The sequence below is a fragment of the Elgaria multicarinata genome, chromosome 10, assembly GCF_023053635.1.
Source record: "Elgaria multicarinata webbii isolate HBS135686 ecotype San Diego chromosome 10, rElgMul1.1.pri, whole genome shotgun sequence".
In the NCBI taxonomy this organism is placed as follows: domain Eukaryota; kingdom Metazoa; phylum Chordata; class Lepidosauria; order Squamata; family Anguidae; genus Elgaria; species Elgaria multicarinata.
Window position 1 is genome coordinate 13,834,285 of NC_086180.1, and position 19,149 is coordinate 13,853,433.

Below are 19,149 nucleotides of genomic sequence, written 5' to 3' on the forward strand. Positions count from 1 at the left end.
GTCATGCTGCCTTTTATTATTATTATTTATTTATTTATTTATTTATTTATATAGCACCATCAATGTACATGGTGCTGTACAGATTACACAGTAAATAGCAAGACCCTGCCGCATAGGCTTACAATCTAATAAAGTTGTAGTAAACAATAAGGAGGGAAAGAGAGTGCAAACAGGCACAGGGAAGTGTAAACAGGCACTGGGTAGGGTGAAGCTAAACAGTATAGAGTCAGAACAAACTCAATATTTAAAAGCTATAGGGAACAGAAAAGTTTTTAGCTGAGTTTTAAAAGCTGTGATTGAGTTAGTAGTTCTCAAGTGTTCTGGAAGAGCGTTCCAGGCGTAAGGGGCAGCAGAAGAAAAAGGACGAAGCTGAGTAAGGGAAGTAGAGGTCCTTGGGCAGGCGAGAAGCATGGCGTCAGAGGAGCGGAGAGCACGAGTGGGGCAATAGTGTGAGATGAGAGAGGAGAGATAGGCAGGAGCTAGACCATGAAAAGCTTTGTAGGTCAACAGGAGAAGTTTATATTGGATTCTGGAGTGAATTAGAAGCCAATGAAGAGATTTCAGAAGTGGAGTGATATGGTCAGAGCGGCGGGCCAAGAAGATGATCTTAGCGGCAGAGTGGTGGACAGAGACCAGCGGACTGATGTGAGACGAAGGAAGGCCAGAGAGAAGAAGGTTGCAGTAGTCCAACCGAGAGATAACCAGTGCGTGAACGAGAGTCTTGGCAGAAGAGACAGACAAAAATGGTCGAATCCTGGCAATATTATATAGGAAGAAACGACAGGATTTAGCTACTGCCTCGATATGAGGAATAAGGGAGAGTGAGGAATCAAATATAAAGCCAAGACTACGAGCTTCCTTGACTGGAGTAAGCGTGACATCGTTGACAGTAAGAGAGAATGAGAGGTGAGGAGAAGGTTTAGGAGGAAAAACAAGCAGTTCAGTTTTTGCCATATTAAGTTTCAAACGACGATGAAGCAGCCAGGCTGAGATATCTGAAAGACATGCCGAGATACGATCGTGAACATCAGGAGAAAGTTCCGGAGATGAAAGATATAATTGTGTATCATCAGCATACAGGTGATATTGGAGGCCATGAGATTGAATAAGCTTACCCAAGGGCAGCATGTATAAAGAAAACAACAACGGGCCAAGCACCGAGCCTTGCGGAACCCCTACTGAAAGGGGAAAAGAGGAGGACGAGGTGCCGTTAGCTGAGACGCTGAAAGAGCGACCCTCTAGATAGGAGGCGAACCAGTTATAGACAGAGCCACAGAGTCCAAGGTCATGGAGGGAATCTAAGAGAAGATCGTGATCAACCGTGTCAAAGGCTGCAGTTAGATCAAGGAGAATAAGAACGGAATAATGGCCTTTAGACTTGGCAGTAAGAAGATCATTGGTGATCTTGGTAAGGGCTGTTTCAGTGGAATGCAAAGGACGGAATCCAGATTGAAAGGGATCCAGAGCAGAGTTACTAGAGAGAAAGTCAAGACAATGAGAGTAGGCCACACGTTCCAGGATCTTTGAGACAAGAGGCAACAGAGAGACAGGTCGGTAGTTAGACAGAGATAGTCGATCAAGAGTGGGTTTTTTGAGAATGGGAGAGACTGTAGCATGTTTAAAAGCAGAAGGAAATGAACCAGAGGACAGAGAAGAATTAATGATGTGAAGCAAGGACGGGAGGATAGCGGGGATAAGGTTAATAAAGACGCGAGAGGGAATCGGATCACGGGAACAAGTGGAAGGCTTTGACGAGCGCAGTATTTTAGACAGTTCATCAGCTGAGACCGAAGGGAACGCCGAGAGAGTTGCAGGAGGAACTGACAGGTGAGGAACAGGAGCTGGAAGCAGAGCAGAGCTGGCCAGATCGGAGCGAATAGTTTGGATTTTAGCATTGAAGAAAGAGGCAAAGTCATTGGCAGACAGAGAGGCGGGGAGAGATGGTGGATTAGGCTTCAGAAGAGAATTGAAGGACGCGAAGAGCCGCTGAGGGTGCCTAGCATTTGACTGGATCAACGTTGAGTAGTGCTGCTGTTTGGCTAGTGAAATGGCAGAAGAGAAAGAGGAGAGAACAAATTTGTAGTGGACAAAGTCCGCCCAGTCCCTGGTCTTACGCCACAGGCGTTCGGCTGCCCGGGAACAAGAGCGAAGGTAGCGGAGGAAAGAGGTGAGCCACGGTTGGGGTTGAGAGGGGCGAACTATCCGAGTTGTAGATGGAGCAAGATTATCAAGAGTTGAAGATAAGGAGGAGTTAAAGGAGGAGACGGCTGAGTCCAAGGAGTCGGCTGTGAAGACAGAAGGAAGAGAGGAGGCTAGAGACTGAGAAAAAGCCTCATAGTTGATAGAATGCAGGTCACGACAAGGGCGTGAAGCGGGACGTGAAGGAGGGGGATTGTGAGTAATATTGAAAGAGACTAGATGATGATCTGACAGAGGAAAGTCAGCAATAGAAAAGTCCAGGACAGAGCAGTTCCGAGTGAAGACAAGATCCAGACTGTGTCCAAGGGAATGTGTGGGTGCTTCAGACCAGAGCTTAAGATCGTAAGAGGAAGCTAAGGAGCGAAATCGTAGAGCTGCAGCATCGTGAGGGTCATCCACGTGGATATTGAAGTCACCCAAGATCAGAGTAGGAAAGTTGTCAGAGAGGAGAAAGGACAGCCACGAGTCGAGATCAGAGAGAAATTTAGAGGATGAGCCAGGGGGGCAGTACAGAACTGCAACCCGCAGTCGCAGCGGAGCGAAGAGTCTCACCACATGTGCCTCAAAGGAGGAGAAACAGTGTGAAGGTGGAATGGAAAGAGGCTGGAACTGGCACAAACTCGATAATAAAAGACCCACACCACCACCTCGACCCTCTGGGCGACTCGAGTGAGAGAAAGAGAGTCCTCCAAGAGAGAGGGCAGCCGAGATGGCGGTATCATGGGCAGGAAGCCAGGTTTCAGTAAGAGCAAGGAGGTGAAGAGATCTAGAGAAAAACAAGTCCTGGATGACAGGGGCCTTGGAAGCAACAGAGCGACAGTTCCATAAGGAACACGAGAAAGGCAGCTGGGAAGGGGGGAGACACCGAATAGGAACTAGGTTGGGCGAGATGAAATTGGAGCGAGCCATAGGGAACAGATATGAGGAGAAAGGAATTAAGAGAAGAAATGAGGAGAGAGATAGCAAGTAGGCAGGGAAGTAAAACAGGCGCGGGACGGGATTAACCAGTAACGGGATTACTGATTTAGGAATTTCCTGACTATTGAACAACATTGACTGCTTTCTGGATGTGGGTGTGAATGTATTTCGGTAGGTCTAGTTTCCGAAGGTTTTCTGTAAAAATTTTTATGTGATGCCGGTGACTGAAATACTAACGGAATAACTGTAACTACTATTACTACTATTAGTTGTTGTTGTTGTTGTTTACATTTCTATACTGCCTCATAGCTAAAGCTCTCTGGGCGGTTTGCGCTTGAGCCTGAAAATCGAAGAGAGCCTAGAACCTGCCAGGCTGTGTACACGGCATCCCAGATTCTTCCAGGACCTGACCATAATCTCCTAATGTTCCGCTCTAGCTCCACTTTCAATCTCTCCCATTCTATCCTGGCTCCACTCATGATCTGCCAGATCTTGTCCTGACTCCATCCTTCATCTTCTACAAAAGTAGCAATGTAGCAATGTAGGAGCCTCCAATGGTGCCCACGAAGCTTTCTGCTCTCTGCCTCCTTCAGAACAATTGGTTTAAGAAAAGGCTTAGGAAATGTTAGGACAGTCTTCTTTCTCTCCCCTTTCAGCCTCTACTCTTGCTCGTTCTCTTCCTTTTACCCTTTGCCTTGCTATTTCCCCCTTTCTGCCAGCCTCTAGCCTTGGTCTTTCTCTTCCCTTTACCCTTTGCCGTGTTATTTCCCCCTTTCTGCCAGCCTGTAGCCTTGGTCTCTCTCTTCCCTTCACCCTTTGCCTTGCTATTTCCCCCTTTCTGCCAGCCTCTAGACACAAAATTAGGTGGGATAGCTAATACCCTGAAAGACAGAAACAAACTTCAAAGTGATCTTGATAGGCTGGAGTGCTGGGCTGAAAACAACAGAATGAAATTTAATAGGGATAAATGCCAAGTTCTACACCTAGGAAAAAGAAACCAAATGAACAGTTACAAGATGGGAGATACTTGGCTCAGCAATACTACAAACGAGAAGGATCTTGGAATTGTTGTAGATGACAAGCTGAATATGAGCCAACACTGTGATGTGGCTGCAAAAAAAGCAAATGCTATTTGGGGCTGCATTAATAGAAGTATAGCTTCCAAATCGCATGAGGTACTGGTTCCTCTCTATTCGGCCCTGGTTAGGCCTCATCTTGAGTATTGCGTCCAGTTTTGGGCACCATACTTCAAGAAGGATGCAGACAAGCTGGAGCATGTTCAGAGAAGGGCGACGAGGATGATCAGAGGTCTGGGAACAAAGCCCTATGAAGAGAGACTGAAAGAACTGGGCATGTTTAGCCTGGAGAAGAGAAGATTGAGGGGAGATATGATAGCACTCTTCAAATACTTGAAAGGTTGTCACACAGAGGAGGGCCAGGATCTCTTCTTGATCCTCCCAGAGTGCAGGACACGGAATAATGGGCTCAAGTTACAGGAAGCCAGATTCCAGCTGGACATCAGGAAAACTTCCTGATTGTTAGAGCAGTACGACAATGGAACCAGTTACCTAGGGAGGTTGTGGGCTCTCCTACACTCGAGGCATTCAAGAGGCAGCTGGACAACCATCTGTCAGTGATGCTTTAGGGTGGATTCCTGCATTGAGTAGGGGGTTGGACTCGATGGCGTTGTAGGCCCCTTCCAACTTTACTATTCAATGATTCTATGATTCTCTTGTTGTTGTTGTTGCTGTTGTTGCTTTTAAAAAAACAGAGTGTTGAAATTTTAGGGCAGGAGTTTCCAAAACATCTAATGGCAAATGCTCTATAACCACTATATGTTTTTAGCTATGTGCATTATTTATTGCTTTATACTGCTTGATTTTATCTGTAAGCCACCCTGAGAGCCCAAAGATATAGGGTGGGATATAAACGTTTTAATAAATAAATATGCCCCTCACTGGTGGAGAATAATGACAGTCCGGCAATATGATATTTTTAAAAACCCAGGGCTGGACCACAATATTTTGCTGCCCTGAGGGAAAGGGCAAAATGCCCCCCACCCTGATTTTATATGCAGAAGCCGACCAGACTGGCAATTGAATCTTAGTCCAATACCAGTGACAGGATAGTATCCCCCACTGCACCTGAGGGCAGCAGGATAGCAAGTCCTCTGGCACATAGAGTTTTATCCATCCCATGCCCCTCAGCATCTGCTGCCCGAGGTGGCCGCCTCACTCTGCCTAATGGTAGGGCTGGGCCTGAAGAAACCCTGTTCCTGCCAGAAGGTGGTCACCTTTCCTCCTGTCTCATTTGTGGACAGAAGTATTTCCATCCTTCATTGTTGAGGACAGCTGGGAAGTCGCCCGTAAGCTGCTACTCCCCTCCAAATTTGCTGAGCTCTTTATTATTTTTGGTGTCAGTGGGTTGCTTTTTCCCCTTTTTGCTCTTCAGCACATTCCTTTTGTTACATTCAGAGGAATAGCTCCCTTGATGTGTGGGGTTAGTCATCCAGGTTACTAGCAGAAACCATGGCCAAGGAGGAAGGCAGCAAACATGTCTTCACGTCGTAAACTATATTTCTCTTTTAATATTCTCCCACCTGCATTTTAAGTAGCTGGGTATTCACATGAGTAATTCTGGCTCCTTTCTGATGAGGGCATATAAACTTTTTTATTTTTATTTTAGGGGGCGGTTTGGGGAGACTTACTATACTTTGCTCAGATTTGTAGCGAACACGAGGAGCTAAAAGAAATGAGCCTTAGAACAAATTTATACTAGGTTCCTAAATGTTTCCATCTCACTGCTCTTCTTTGATGTTCTGTTATCCCACAATTGATCGCACTAATATTTAATCAGCCAGTCATTAGAGTGCCATAGAACACGGAGGAAATATAATGGTGACATGAAGAGGTATGAATAATCAGACCACGAGCCTATCTGTTAATGCAGCAACAACAGCAGCAGCGAAACCTTCCTTTAGTTAATTTTGAGAATGTTTGATAGATTTCCTAACAAGAAGATCTAATAGAAAATGCATTAGCCTTAATGGTGGGAATCCTACCCTGCTCATTTCCCCTTCTCATTTCGCCCCCTCCTGCGCTTTTTATTCTTGTTCTAGCAAAGTCCCTATCAGTAGAACAAGCTGTGTCTTACTTTCACCCCTAAAACTGAAGGATTTCCATTGACTTCTATGGGACAAAGGTTGGGAGCTGCTTGTGTCATGTGCACGGAGCTGGGTTTGCCTCTACAGAGGAGGGACATCAGTTATTACTTTCTCCCACAGAAACAGTGGCCTCCTGGTGAGATTTGCCAGATCTTAAATTCGGACCTGTAGTTTAAGAACTTGAGCTATTTTCTCAGGATCTCCAGTGGATGGAATCAGGTTTCCTGGATGGGATTTTAAGGTGACTCAAGTCAATCCAAGATTAAATTAAAAATTAATTCAAATAGGATCCCCAACTGTATTGAAGACACTGTTCATGGATACTGTGAAATAATAGAAAAATGAAAGTTCACTGTTCAGGGCTCAACCTCTACATAGTCATAGAATAGTAGAGTTGGAAGGGGCCTATAAGGCCATCGAATCCAACCCCCTGCTCATTGCAGGAATCCACCTTAAAGCATCCCTGACAGATGGTTGTCCAGCTGCCTCTTGAAGGCCTCTAGTATGGGAGAGCCCACAACCTCAATAGGTAACTGGTTTCATTGTCATACTGCTCTAACAGTCAGGAAGTTTTTCCTGATGTCCAGCCAGAATCTGTCTTCCTGTAACTTGAGCCCATTATTCCATGTCTTGCACTCTGGGATGATCGAGAAGAGATCCTTGCCCTCCTCTGTGTGACAACCTTTCAAGTATTTGAAGACTGCTCTCATGTCTCCCCTCAATCTTCTCTTCTCCAGGCTAAACATGCCAATTTCTTTCAGTCTCTCCTCATAGGGCTTTGTTTCCAGACCCCTGATCAACCTCGTTCTCAAACTCAACTCTGTCTCCCTCTCTTTCCCTGAACATAAACTTTCTCAGCTCAGTTTGGCTCATCTCTTCACAGCAAAGCTCTGCTCTCAAGGCACAGCAAGCAAGATGGTGTAGTTGGTTGCTAGATCCTAGAAAATGGGAGGCTGCACCTTTCCCTCATAGATTCATATAACCATAGAGTTGGAAAGGGCCATTTAGGCCATCAAGTCCAACCCCCTCCTCAGTGCAAGAATTCATTTTAAAGCCTCCCGGACAGGTGGGCTGTGAAGTCACTGCTTGAGTACCTCCTGTGACTGAGAACCCACCACCTCCCTGATCAGTTGGTTCCTTTGTCTGGCTGTTCTTACAGTCAGGAAATTATTCCCGGTGTTCAACTGAAATCTGCCTTCTTGTAACAGGAACCCGTTATGTCATGCTCTTCTTGTTCAATTAGTTGTGCTTGCTACAACAACAGTCTTCTTTAGTAAGGGGAGACATGATAGAGGCATACAAAATTATGCATGGCGTGAAGAAAGTGGATAGGGAGACATTTCCCCTCCCCTCTCATAATACTAGAACCCAGTGAGGTCATCCCATGAAGCTGAGGAGGAATCCAAGTGCATTCAGCCCCAAAACATAAAGATCCCTGCTTCAGACCTTTCGCTCAGTGTGCCAAGGTCTGAAGCAGCAGCCGGCTGGGATGGAACTTCAGAGAACTTTAAATGTGAGTCTAGCAGCTATGTCGTCTTTTCATTTTTACTCTAGAGTAGGCGCAGGGCCCCCAGTCCAAACCTTAAAAGCCCTGTTATCCCCAATACTGCTCTTACTCTAGAGTAAAATGTGTGTGTGTGTGTGTGTGAGAGAGAGAGAGATACAATTGCTAGACACACATTTAAAATAACATTTGTTTTAGCCTCTAAGAACAATGTGAACTAGCCTGCTGCCTTTTTGTATTGACTGTGTCTTACGCATGGCTGCTTTTTCCTACCTGTGGATGCTTAGGACGAACATCTGGTTCTTCCTGCTGGAAAATGCTGCCCGGTTTGTGCTCCCAAACCCTGCCTTGCCTCCGGGAGAGCATATGAGGTAAGCCTTTGATGAAAACACACAAGAACCAACATGACATGGGTTGTGTGACACTTCTCTGTTCTTCTTCTAGCACTTGAAGTTTTTGCCAGCAATAATAGTGCGCATATATAGCACAAACCGCTTCTTTTCTTCCTTCTTGGAAACCCAAGGAGTTGAAAGGGATTAGACATAGAAAGGAATGTGCTAGCAAGAGGTAACTCAGTTCACAAGCCGATGTAGATAAGACCATTACTGTGTTAACGTATTTTTTCAAAGTGCTGAAGGGGTGGAAGGGAATAAGAGACATGGGTGATAAAGGTCAGGGCTTTACATTTTATAATCAAGAATGCATGGAGTCATACTCTTCCTAAGCAATAAATAATGAGTATGATCCGGTAAGTTGCCCACTTAGGGGGGGAAATGTGAATATGCCCAGTGCATAGGTTTATCTCAGCCTTCTCCAACTTGGTTCCCTCCAGATGTTTTGGACTACAACTCCTATCAAACCCAGCCAGCATGACCAATGATCAGGGGTGATGGGAGTTAGCTCAAAACATCTTGGGGGGGGGCACCATGTTGGGGTAAGATGATCAGTGTATTGTCAGATTAACACTTTGTACATGGCCTTCCCATTTACTCATTTCTTGCAGTGTACCAAACGCAAGAAAGTAAAAAATGAAGCAAACCCTCAAAATATTAATAGATAATAGAAGATTATAGAGTATTAAAATTCTGGCTATGCACAGCTTTGGCTCCAGATCTGAATTCCGGATCGAAGCACACCGATTCGGACCGAATTGATCTGGAGCAGGCTGGATCCAGCCCGAAGCAGGTTGGATCCAGTCCAAAGAGCTTCGGTTCACTTTGGCCCAAACTATACTGCCCCTGCTGGTGTCCCCCGGATGTGCCTGGCAAGCTGCGCGAGCCCCCTTTTCCTTGCCGGGACCCTGCATGAGCACCATCAGCTGCCAGGGACCCCTTCAAAGAAGTCGCTATTTCCTTAATAGAAATCCTCTGGGAATGGTGGCTGTAAAGCAGCCATGCACACATTACAGGCCATGCCAAGAACCTGGTCGGCCACCTGGTCGGCCTGTCAGATGTCCGAATAATTCAGACATCTGAATCTCGCTTCAGTTCCTGATCTGGAGCAGGTTGGATTCAGGCTGAAGTGGGCTGAGGCAGATCGGGGCCAATTCAGAAGCTCCGAATCGGCCTCCAAAGCAGGTAGGTGGGGTCCGTGCACAGCCCTAATTAAAATGCCCTTCAAAATGGCCATCGTGTAGCAGTGATAACTTCTTCAGCAGCAAAATAAATAAATAAATTCAGGCGCTTGGCTTGCACGTGAGATGTCTTTGAACACATAGAAAGCTTTGGATAAGTATACCTACCTTTGAGAGATGTTGTCCGAATAGGAAAATTATAATGTTGTGCCCCCCCTGAAGATCTCACCAAAACATATCAGATACTTGAAAGGAAAGGAGCCTCTCGTGCAAGCACCATGTACATTGATGGTGCTATATAAATAAATAATAATAATAATAAATAAGCACTGAGTCATTGCTGACTCTTGGAGGGACGCCAGCTTTCGCTGACGTTTTCTTGGCAGGCCTTATAGCGGGGTGGTTTGCCGTTGCCTTCCCCGGCCGTTATTACCTTTCCCCCAGCTAACTGGGTACTCATTTTACCGACCTCGGGAGGATGGAAGGCTGAGTCGACCCGAGCCGGCTGCCTGAAACTTAGGAGGGCCTTTTATACTGCAATCCTATGCGTCTCTATTCAAAACTAAGTCCCACCGTATTCAGAGGGGCTTACTTCCATGAAAGCGTGTACAACATTTTAACCTTACTATTCTATCACATCTCATTTTCTAATACCGTTTTGAGGGAAGCCATTCCCACACCCCTGGATCCCGTGTCACCCTGGTAACATCTGTCGAACAGCAGCAAACCTAAGCCAGGTGTGGTTTTGATGCAACTGGGAACCACAATCGTTGCTCAATAAATCCTCTGCTACACTTGGCTCATGTTTTCGTTTTAAAAGGTGTATTTTGGAGGCAAATGTGTGCAGGAATAATACCCATGGGAACGCAATGAAAGCACACCTGCGAGAAAAGCACGTTATTGGTACTACATTTTTAAACCATCCTTCTTCCTGAGTTATTTAGCCCAGTTTATATAGTCCCCATACTCCCTGCTTTATCCTCACAACGGCCCTCTGCAGTAAGTTAGAAAGAGAGGGAGTGACTGTCCCAAATTTACGCAAGGGGATGTAAGTCCCATGTCCTGTTCTGGACCAAGCAGAAGCCCAATGGGGCTCAAAGCAAGGCAGCTTGGAGCCTAGCACTCCTCTGCCTCCCCAAGAGCTCATGCCTGGCACGTTGTTGGTGTAGGCACATTGGCTCTCTGGACTGTAGGGCTCTTGCAGACGAGGGTGCTGGTCCAGTGCTGGGGCTAGGTTCGGGGGTCTCTGGAGGCTCAGGGGTCTCTGGAGGCACAGGTGTCATGCTTCCCCAAACCCTCCTGCCTTCTTGGGAGACCATAAAGAGGTCTGCCACGTAATCCACAAAGCTTTATTCAGGCAATAACCATCTCTTCCCACCTGAAGAGTTTCCATAAGTTTATTGCTTTTAGCCATAGGCCATTGCAAAACAGCAAAACACAAACACATCCAGAAACAGATATAAACAAGGCGGGAGAAATTCCACATTCCACATAAAAGCATTCACATTTAGGAATACACCTTAAAACATTCATGTTTAAAATACACCTTAAATCTTAATAAAATTATTCACGGAGTCTGACAGTGGGTTCCCACCTGAAGAGAGTCCAACCTCTAGGAACTTTCCTCTAGGCAAAACTATGCAAACTGAGACCATTGTCCTTTCAAGAAAAAGGGAAAGCCTTTTCCCAGAACTCTTTAACTTCAAGGAAGCTGGTCCTGAAGAAGCCTTTGGCGAGAAGCTAGCCGGGCCGACCTTCTCTCGCCTTCCTTTAGCTCTGCCCTTTTGAGTCTGCGGCGTAATGTAGGATCAGCTAGCCCTGAAGTGACCTCCCCCTTGGAAGGATACTGATTTCTCACAGACTGTGTTTTGGTTACACTTTCAGAGATAAGGGCCTTAGCTGGACCAGGCTATATCCCGGCGTGAACACCGGGATCGTCGCTGTGCATCCAGATGACGCACAGGGGATCCCGGGATCAGGGAGGGATCATCCCTCCCTTGCCTTGGGATACAGCCCTACACATTGGGCCCATTTTTTCCGTGGTCTCGGGCTGAGCTCGAGACCGTAGAGCATGTGGCCCTGTTTCCACGGGTTTACCCGGCTCTGCGCGAGCCAGGAGCTGCGCCCATCGGGGGTAGGGTGGGTGGGGAGCAGGGAAAGTAGTTAATTTTTTTTTAAAAAAACCTCACCTTTGCGCACGAGTGTTTGTGCGCTCCGTCCCCTTCAAAAAATTAAAAAATGGCGGGCGTGATGCCTCTCTTGCTGAGGTCGTCGCGCCTTATGTGTAAACGGGGGCGAGATCTCGCGTTAATCGCAATGCACGGTCTCCTCTCCTCTCCCCCGGACTTTCAGTTAAGTCTAGCTAAGGCCAAGGTCTGGTGAAGGTTCATTCCCAGCTGGTGAAGAGCCCTTGAGAGTCACCTCCTCCACTCCCCGTATAGGCTGGAATGTTTCTGGCGCATGTCTTCTGCTTCAGAATCTGATTCTGATTAATTGCCTGAAACTCCTTCCCCCAGCCTGAGGGGAACAGCCAGGCCTAGTCATGACAACAGGGGTCTCTGGAGGTTCAGGCTCAGAGGTTTCTGGAGGCTCTGCAGTAGTGCTTGGACCTGGGGTTTCCTCTGTTGGCACCACTGGATCATCGACATCAGAGTCCATGTCACTGCTGGACCCCTGGGTCATGACACCCAACACTCCACCCAACACTGCATGTGGCCACTGGCAGTTAACGTAAACGGAATAGTTTGTATTTAAGTTTCTTTGTGTTGTGCAGCATGATGAACAATGGAAGAAAGATGTCTGCACAACCTGTATTTGTGACAGAGGAGAGACCAGGTGTTTGAGGCAGTCCTGCGCACCCCTGACCTGTGAAAAGGTAATCCCTGAGCTGAGAATCCTGGGAGAATCTCGGGGGTTGATGGGCGCTTGCCGTTCTCTCTTTTCATGACAAATCTGAATTGCACATCTCCAGGGGGAGAATAAAGTGCGGCGTCCTGGAAAATGCTGCGAGGAGTGTGTACCTTCCAAGGGGAGCTGTGTACACAACGGCAGCCTCAGCTACCATGGCGAGATGTGGAACGGCACACACTGCGAGTTCTGCATGTGTGACGGAGGGCGAGTCGCTTGCTGGAACGGAGAGTGTGCAAAAGTGCAGTGTGCCCTGGTAAGAAAGCGGCGGCGTTTTGAACCACCGAGCTGCTATTCGCTATCTATATTATTTATTTAAAAGGTTTCTAGGCTGCCTTTCTGCCCAGGCTTCCCAAGCAACTAGCAAAGTAGTACAATAAAACCATTTGGGAAACCAGCAGTTCAACCTAAACCGATTTAAGGAAAATTTACAGCCGAGACTGAAAATAGCAGCTAAAAGCAAAAGCCTGAGCAGCGATAAAATAAGAATAAAACAGAAAGAGGAGAAATAAAAAACGTGGGGGAATAAAATCATCTTCACCTGGCCATGAAAAGGCAACAAGGTCAGCACTACTGGCGAGAGCATTCCGCTGCAAGGGTGCCACGTCTGAAAAGGCCCTATTTCTGGTCACCATTTGGCTGTTGTGCCTCCGTTTGGGATGGAGGAGGAGGAAAACAGGACAGCTGAGCTTGAGAGTGTTTGGGGAGGGGCCCAGCACAAGAGGGAGCAGAAGCTGGCTGCAGCTCAATGCAGATGGCCTCACTTCGTTATCAGCATCACAATATAAGGCAAGCCTCAGACGCTGTTTGATTGCTTGACGCAATTGTTGTTCCTGTTGCTCCATAGTACAACTCCTGTGATTTACAACACTGGCTCCCTTTTGAAGATGGTAGGGTGACCATATGAAAAAGAGGACAGGACTCTTGTATCTTTAACAGTTGCATAGAAAAGGGAATTTCAGCAGGTGTTATTTGTATGCATGCAGCACCTGGTGAAATTCCTTCTTCATCACAGCAGTTAAAGCTGCAGGAGCCCTGCCCTCTTTTGTATCTGGTCACTCTAGTATAGCTCCTGCAGCTTTAACTGACTGAGTATGACTGAGTAGCGAATTCCAGTTTGCCATTGAAGTTACACACTACAAGGAGCCATACAACCAATCCTAGTCCTCTGATACGTGTGGGTGTATGACAACACATGTTTACAAACACAAGTTTTGGCCCCACTTGGTGTTCACACTTTGTTTTACTCTGAATGCAGAAAACTGAAGTGCTGCCTTTCAGCGCCGTCTTTATTTGGGTTCCTAAGAGTGATTTAGAGTTCTGACTGAAACTCGGAGAAGACTCACCACCCCACTGACATTGGAGTCACCAGCCTCCACTGCATGGCAGCCATTGGATGAATAGACAACCCCCCCCCGACTACCATTTTGTGAGAGCACCCATGACATTCTTTCAAAATTCCAAATGTGCCTACCAGTCCAAAAAGGTTGGGGACCTCTGTTGTAGTCCAACACATTTGCAGGTTGCCAGGTTTATTTATTTATTAAATTTATATACCGCCCCATCGCTGAAGCTCTCTGGGTGGTTTACAAAAGTTAAAAACAGTGGACATTAGAAAAAGTATACAAAATTTAAAACCATCAAAAAATATAAAAACAACAGTATATAAAACGGTATCCAATTTTAAACAACAACAGTTCTGGGGTCCATTAAAAAACAAACTTAGCATATGTTGTTAAATGCTGTTAAATGCCTGGGAGAAGAGAAAGGTCTTGACCTGGCGCCGAAAAGATAACAATGTTGGCGCCAGGTGAGCCTTATCGGGGAGATCCTTCCATAATTGGGGGGCCACCACCGAAAAGGCCCTCTCCCTCGTTGCCATCCTCCGAGATTCCCTCGGAGTAGGCACTTGGAGGAGGACCATAGATGTTGAGCGCAGTGTATTGGTAGGTTCATGTCCGGAGAGGTGTTCCGTCAGGTATTGTGGTCCCAAGCCGTGTAAGGCTTTATAGGTTAAAACCAGCACCTTGGATTGGGCTCGGAAACGTATAGCCAGCCAATGCAAGTGGGCCAGAATCGGTGTTATATGTTCGAACCTTCTGGTCCCTGTTATCAATCTGGCCACTACATTTTGCACAAGTTGCAGCTTTCGAACCATCTTCAAAGGTTGAAGAAGGCGGCCCTTACTAACCTGTTTGCTACATGGGGCAACTGCGCATGGGAGAAGATGGGGTGAAGCTTCTCCCAACTTTCCTTTCCTTACAAAAAGCAGACTCAATTGCATGAACGAGTGAAAGAAACACAGAAAATGGTGCACATATGAAGACATTTCACACATTTGCATTATTTACCCAAGCTGCAAATGTAGACTTCACTTTTAGTCCAGTGCTGCTTATTACCAGTGATGTATTTTGGTGCAGTGGCCCCACAGGTAATGGCGTTATTCCACTGAAGTATTTACTATGTCGGCACAAAAGCAGCAGGTAGACTCTCCCTGCTTTAAAACCTCCCAACTCTTCTCGCTCGCTCTGTATTTAGGCCAGTTGAATCAGTAAACCAGAGCTAAATTGAAATCGAGTCTCCATGGATTTCATCCTCGGTTGGGGAAGAATTAACTTCTCTGGTCACATCACTCTGCTTAAACTGTAACGAGGTCGCAGAGGTAGGCATGAATCTCTGACAGGTAAGTGGGTGTAGGATTATCAAGCGTAAGTAGGGAAATTTGAAATGGAGGGTTTGTACACCTTCCAGCGAACCACTTTGTGCGAATGCGTCAACAAGTAGTGAGTTGTAGGCCTCAAGAGACCCATCTATGAGTTCTCAGGCAAATGTGGATTGTTGCTTCTTTACTTCTTTGCAAAGAGGAGGGGAAGGGATGCTTTATATTGACAAGCATTGAACGGCCAGCGAAATCCCACAATCCTCTGTGCTAACTGCCATCGCAGCACTGCTGTGGTCAGAGAGGAATATTCCGGGCATTCAGGGATATTTTTAAAGGGATCGGGTCGCTTTATAAGGATCGTGGCAAGGCTTCCGTTCCCTGCGAGGCTGTGCTTAATATATCTGTTCCCCTCAACAAATAGCAAGTGATGGAGATGACTTTGAGAGGTGGCCCTTTTCAGGGGACAGTCCTCTGTTTGAAGGGCTGTCCAGTCCTAGTCTGGTTTAAAGATAGCTGTGAGAAGAGCCCTTGAAGTTGTCTATCAGTAGATAGCACATGGACATCGGACAGAGCAGGCAAACAGACGTCACCTGCTCCTAATCTGTATTGCATTTCTATTTTAAATTATATTAATTGTTTCTTCTCTAGTTCAGGGTCCATTCAAGTCTTTCTTTAAGAACACAGGAGAGCCAGTGTGGTGTAGTGGCTTAAGTGTTGGACTGGGAATCAGGAGATCTGGGTTCTAGTCTCCACTTAGCCATGGAAACCCACTGGGTGACTTTGGGCCAGTCACAGACTCTCAGCCCAACCTACCTCACAGGGTTGTTGTTGTGAGGATAAAAATGGAGAGGAGGAGGATGATTATGTACGCCACCTGGGTTCCTTGGAGGAGAAAAGGCAGGATATAAATGCAGCAGCAACAACAACAACAACAACAACAACAACATAGAATCATAGAATAGCAGAGTTGGAAGGGGCCTACAAGGCCATTGAGTCCAACCCCCTGCTCAATGCAGGAATCTACCCTAAAGCATCCCTGACAGATAGTTGTCCTGCTGCCTCTTGAATGACTCTAGTATGGGAGAGCCCACCACCTCCTGGTTCCATTGTTGTACTGCTCTAACAGTCAGGAAGTTTTTCTTGATGTCCAGCTGGAATCTGGCTTCCTTTAATTTGAGCCTGTTATTCCGTGTCCTGCACTCTGGGAGGATCGAGAAGAGATCCTAGCCCTCCTCTGTGTGACAACCGTTTAAGTATTTGAAGAGTGCTATCATGTCTCCCCTCAATCTTCTCATCTCCAGGCTAAACATGCCCAGTTCTTTCAGTCTCTCTTCATAGGGCTTTGTTTCCAGACCCCTGATCATAAGAAGAGCTATGCTGGATCAGACCAAGGGTCCATCTAGGCCACCAACCAGTTGCCCACAGGAAACTCACAAGCAGGACATGTTCCTCAGCAACTGGTGTACATAGGTGTACTGCCTCTGATACTGGAGGTAGCATAGATGCATCAGGATTAGTAGCCATTGGTAGCCTTCTTCTCCAGGAATTTATCCAACAACCTTTTAAAGCAATCCAAATTGGTGGCCATCACTATGGTAGTTAATTCCGTAGTTAAACTATGTGCTGTGTGAAGTACTTTCTTTTATCTGTCCTGAATCCTTTATCTGTCTTGAATGGGCTTTGTTTTAAAAGGGGAATGCAGCCTTTTCCCCTTGCTACTGATGTGCGTTGCCAAATTTAGCGGTAAAATGTGCTCTTCCCTGCCCCATCGCAAAAACAGCAGAATATCCTCTGAACTTTCATGGGAATCGAATGCTCCTGCAAAACTCTCTCTGTGTGTGTTTGTGTGTGTGTGTGTTTGCAGAGGGTGTGTGGTAATTTTCAGCCTAGCATTAGAAAAAACGGTGAGTAAGAAGGGAGCAGTATAAAATTAAGGATGGTGGTACAGAGAATGTGTATAGGGAGTCATTTTTCTTCCTTTCTCATAATACTAGAACCTGGGGCCTGCTAATGAAGACTGAATGGTGGGAGATCCAGGGCAGACAAAAGGAAGGACTTCTTCACACAGCGCAGAGTTAAGTGGTAGAAAACACTCTCATGAAACGTAGCAGCGGCCACCAACTTGGCTGGCTCTAAAATAGGGTGACCATATGGAAAGGAGGACGGGGCTCCTGTATCTTTAACAGTTGCATAGAAAAGGGAATTTCAGCAGGTGTCAATTGTAGGCATGCAACACCTGGTGAAATTCCCTCTTCATCACAATAATTAAAGCTGCAGGAGCTATATGAGAATGACCAGATACAAAAGAGGGCAGGGCTCCTGCAGCTTTAACTGCTGTGATGGAGAGGGAATTTCACCAGGTGCTGCATGCATACAAACTACTCCTGCTGAAATTCCCTTTTCAATACGACTGTTAAAGATACAGGAGCCCTGTCCTCTTTTCCATGTGGTCACCCTATCTAAAAGGGGATTAGACAGATTCATGGAGGATAAAGCAGCCTGCTTCTGAAACCCAGTTGCTGGGGACCGTGAGCAGGAGGTTGCTCTTGCTCTCACGTCTTGCTTGCAGGCTTCTCGTATGTGTCTGGTCGGCCACTGTGGGAATGGAACGCTGGACTGGATCGGCCCTGAGTCATTTCCAGAAGGGCCCTCCTTGTGTTCTTACGAAGCTCCTCGCCTAGTGAAATGGAAAATGACCATTTCCTGATTTTAAAAGCTAGCGAACAAGTGAATTTCTTCGTTCCAGGACATAACGTTACCCCAGGAATCACCTCAGACGTCAACTATTGTGTACACAATGGAAAGTCGCTTTCTTTGCAACCATTTCACCGCTACTGCCCCACCCTGGCTATCACATGGTAGGCTGGGCAGCGAAAAATGAGACAGTTATCTTAAATGATCCTCCTCAACCCTGAATCTTGGCAGACGTGGTCACATTTTTTGGCAAGGAGACATATTTGTTCCTTGCCTTTTAAATGTAGTGTGTACTTGTGCGTGCTTGGGTAGGTAAGAACAGAAGCCCAGAACGTTAACTATCAGTGCTGTGTCAAGGGCTCTTTCCATAGCACAGAGTTTTGTTAATAGATGTTTCAGTAGTTTGATTGTTTAAATAGTGGCCGTCCTGGTTGGGGAGAATAGGAGTTGTAGCCCAACACATCCACAAGGCCCCAGTTTGGGGATAGCTGTTCTAGAAGCATGCTCTTCAGAGATTATTGACGCTGACAGAAGCTTCTCCTCTAAAGGGTTGATGAAACATTGCCTTCACTGGAGGTAGTTTTGGTGTGTCTTGGGTGTATGTGTGTGTGTCAGGGGACTACCTTTCAAGTGCACTCCACAAAAGAGAAACTCCACAGATTCAGTCAAATATCCTCCTACATCTGCTTTAATGGGTTGCAATGTGATTCCCCCAACATCAAATGTGGCTTAATAGAGCAAATACAATTGCCATGTGCACACCAGAGATCATGAGTAAATATGGACGGCATAACCCCATGTATTTTAAATGCATTAGGCTACAATACTACACCCACTTACCTGAGAGGAAGAACCCTATCGAATTCCATTGGACTTATTTCTAAGTAGATGTGTAAGATTGGACCAGCCTACTCCAACTTGGCTCACTCCAGATGTGTTGGGCTACAACTCCCAGGAATGCTGGGAGTTGTAGTTTAAACAACTGGAGGGCGCTAGGATGGGGTAAGCTGGCTTGGACGCTCAGTAACGTCTGCATTGGCTTAAAGTCCATTTCTAGACCCAAAGTTCTGGGTGCTTGCATTTAAAGCCTTCCACGGCTTTGGACCAGAGTACCTGAGGGATCATCTGTCTATCACCATATGAGCCTGTCTGTATGCTGAGATTGTCTTCAGCAGTTTTCCTTTGGGTGTCTCTGCCATCATCCAACCATCCATTATTTATCAAGGACATTAGAATTCTGTTCCATAACGTAGAGTTCTCTGGGTAGCTTCTGTTAAATACACATAATACCCATTTAGATAAAAAACAGAACATTAAACCATAAAATCCGAAGCAACATAAAGACCCTGTTCAGACGTCATGCTAAGCCATGGTGATGAAGCATTTTGAGCTAAACTTTATGGCTTAGTGTGACATGTGAAGCATGACTTAGGGTGTCATCTGAACCATTCCTAACCAAGGTGGCTACATAACCATGGTTTAAACAGGCTCACTAACCATTTGCTGCAAAAGGGTTAGCGGCCTAACCC

The 19,149-nt window shown here is 46.2% G+C and overlaps 1 protein-coding gene across 1 annotated transcript in view; it reads left to right on the forward strand.

The window, feature by feature from the left end:
- The window catches only part of FRAS1 (Fraser extracellular matrix complex subunit 1), a 355,924-nt gene that overhangs the window by 129,873 nt on the left and 206,902 nt on the right, over positions 1 to 19,149 (forward strand). Inside the window, exons 7-9 of the mRNA XM_063136077.1 lie at positions 8,072 to 8,155; positions 12,131 to 12,232; positions 12,329 to 12,520. Coding sequence (XP_062992147.1) covers positions 8,072 to 8,155; positions 12,131 to 12,232; positions 12,329 to 12,520 — 378 coding nt within the window. The remainder of the gene's footprint in view (positions 1 to 8,071; positions 8,156 to 12,130; positions 12,233 to 12,328; positions 12,521 to 19,149) is intronic.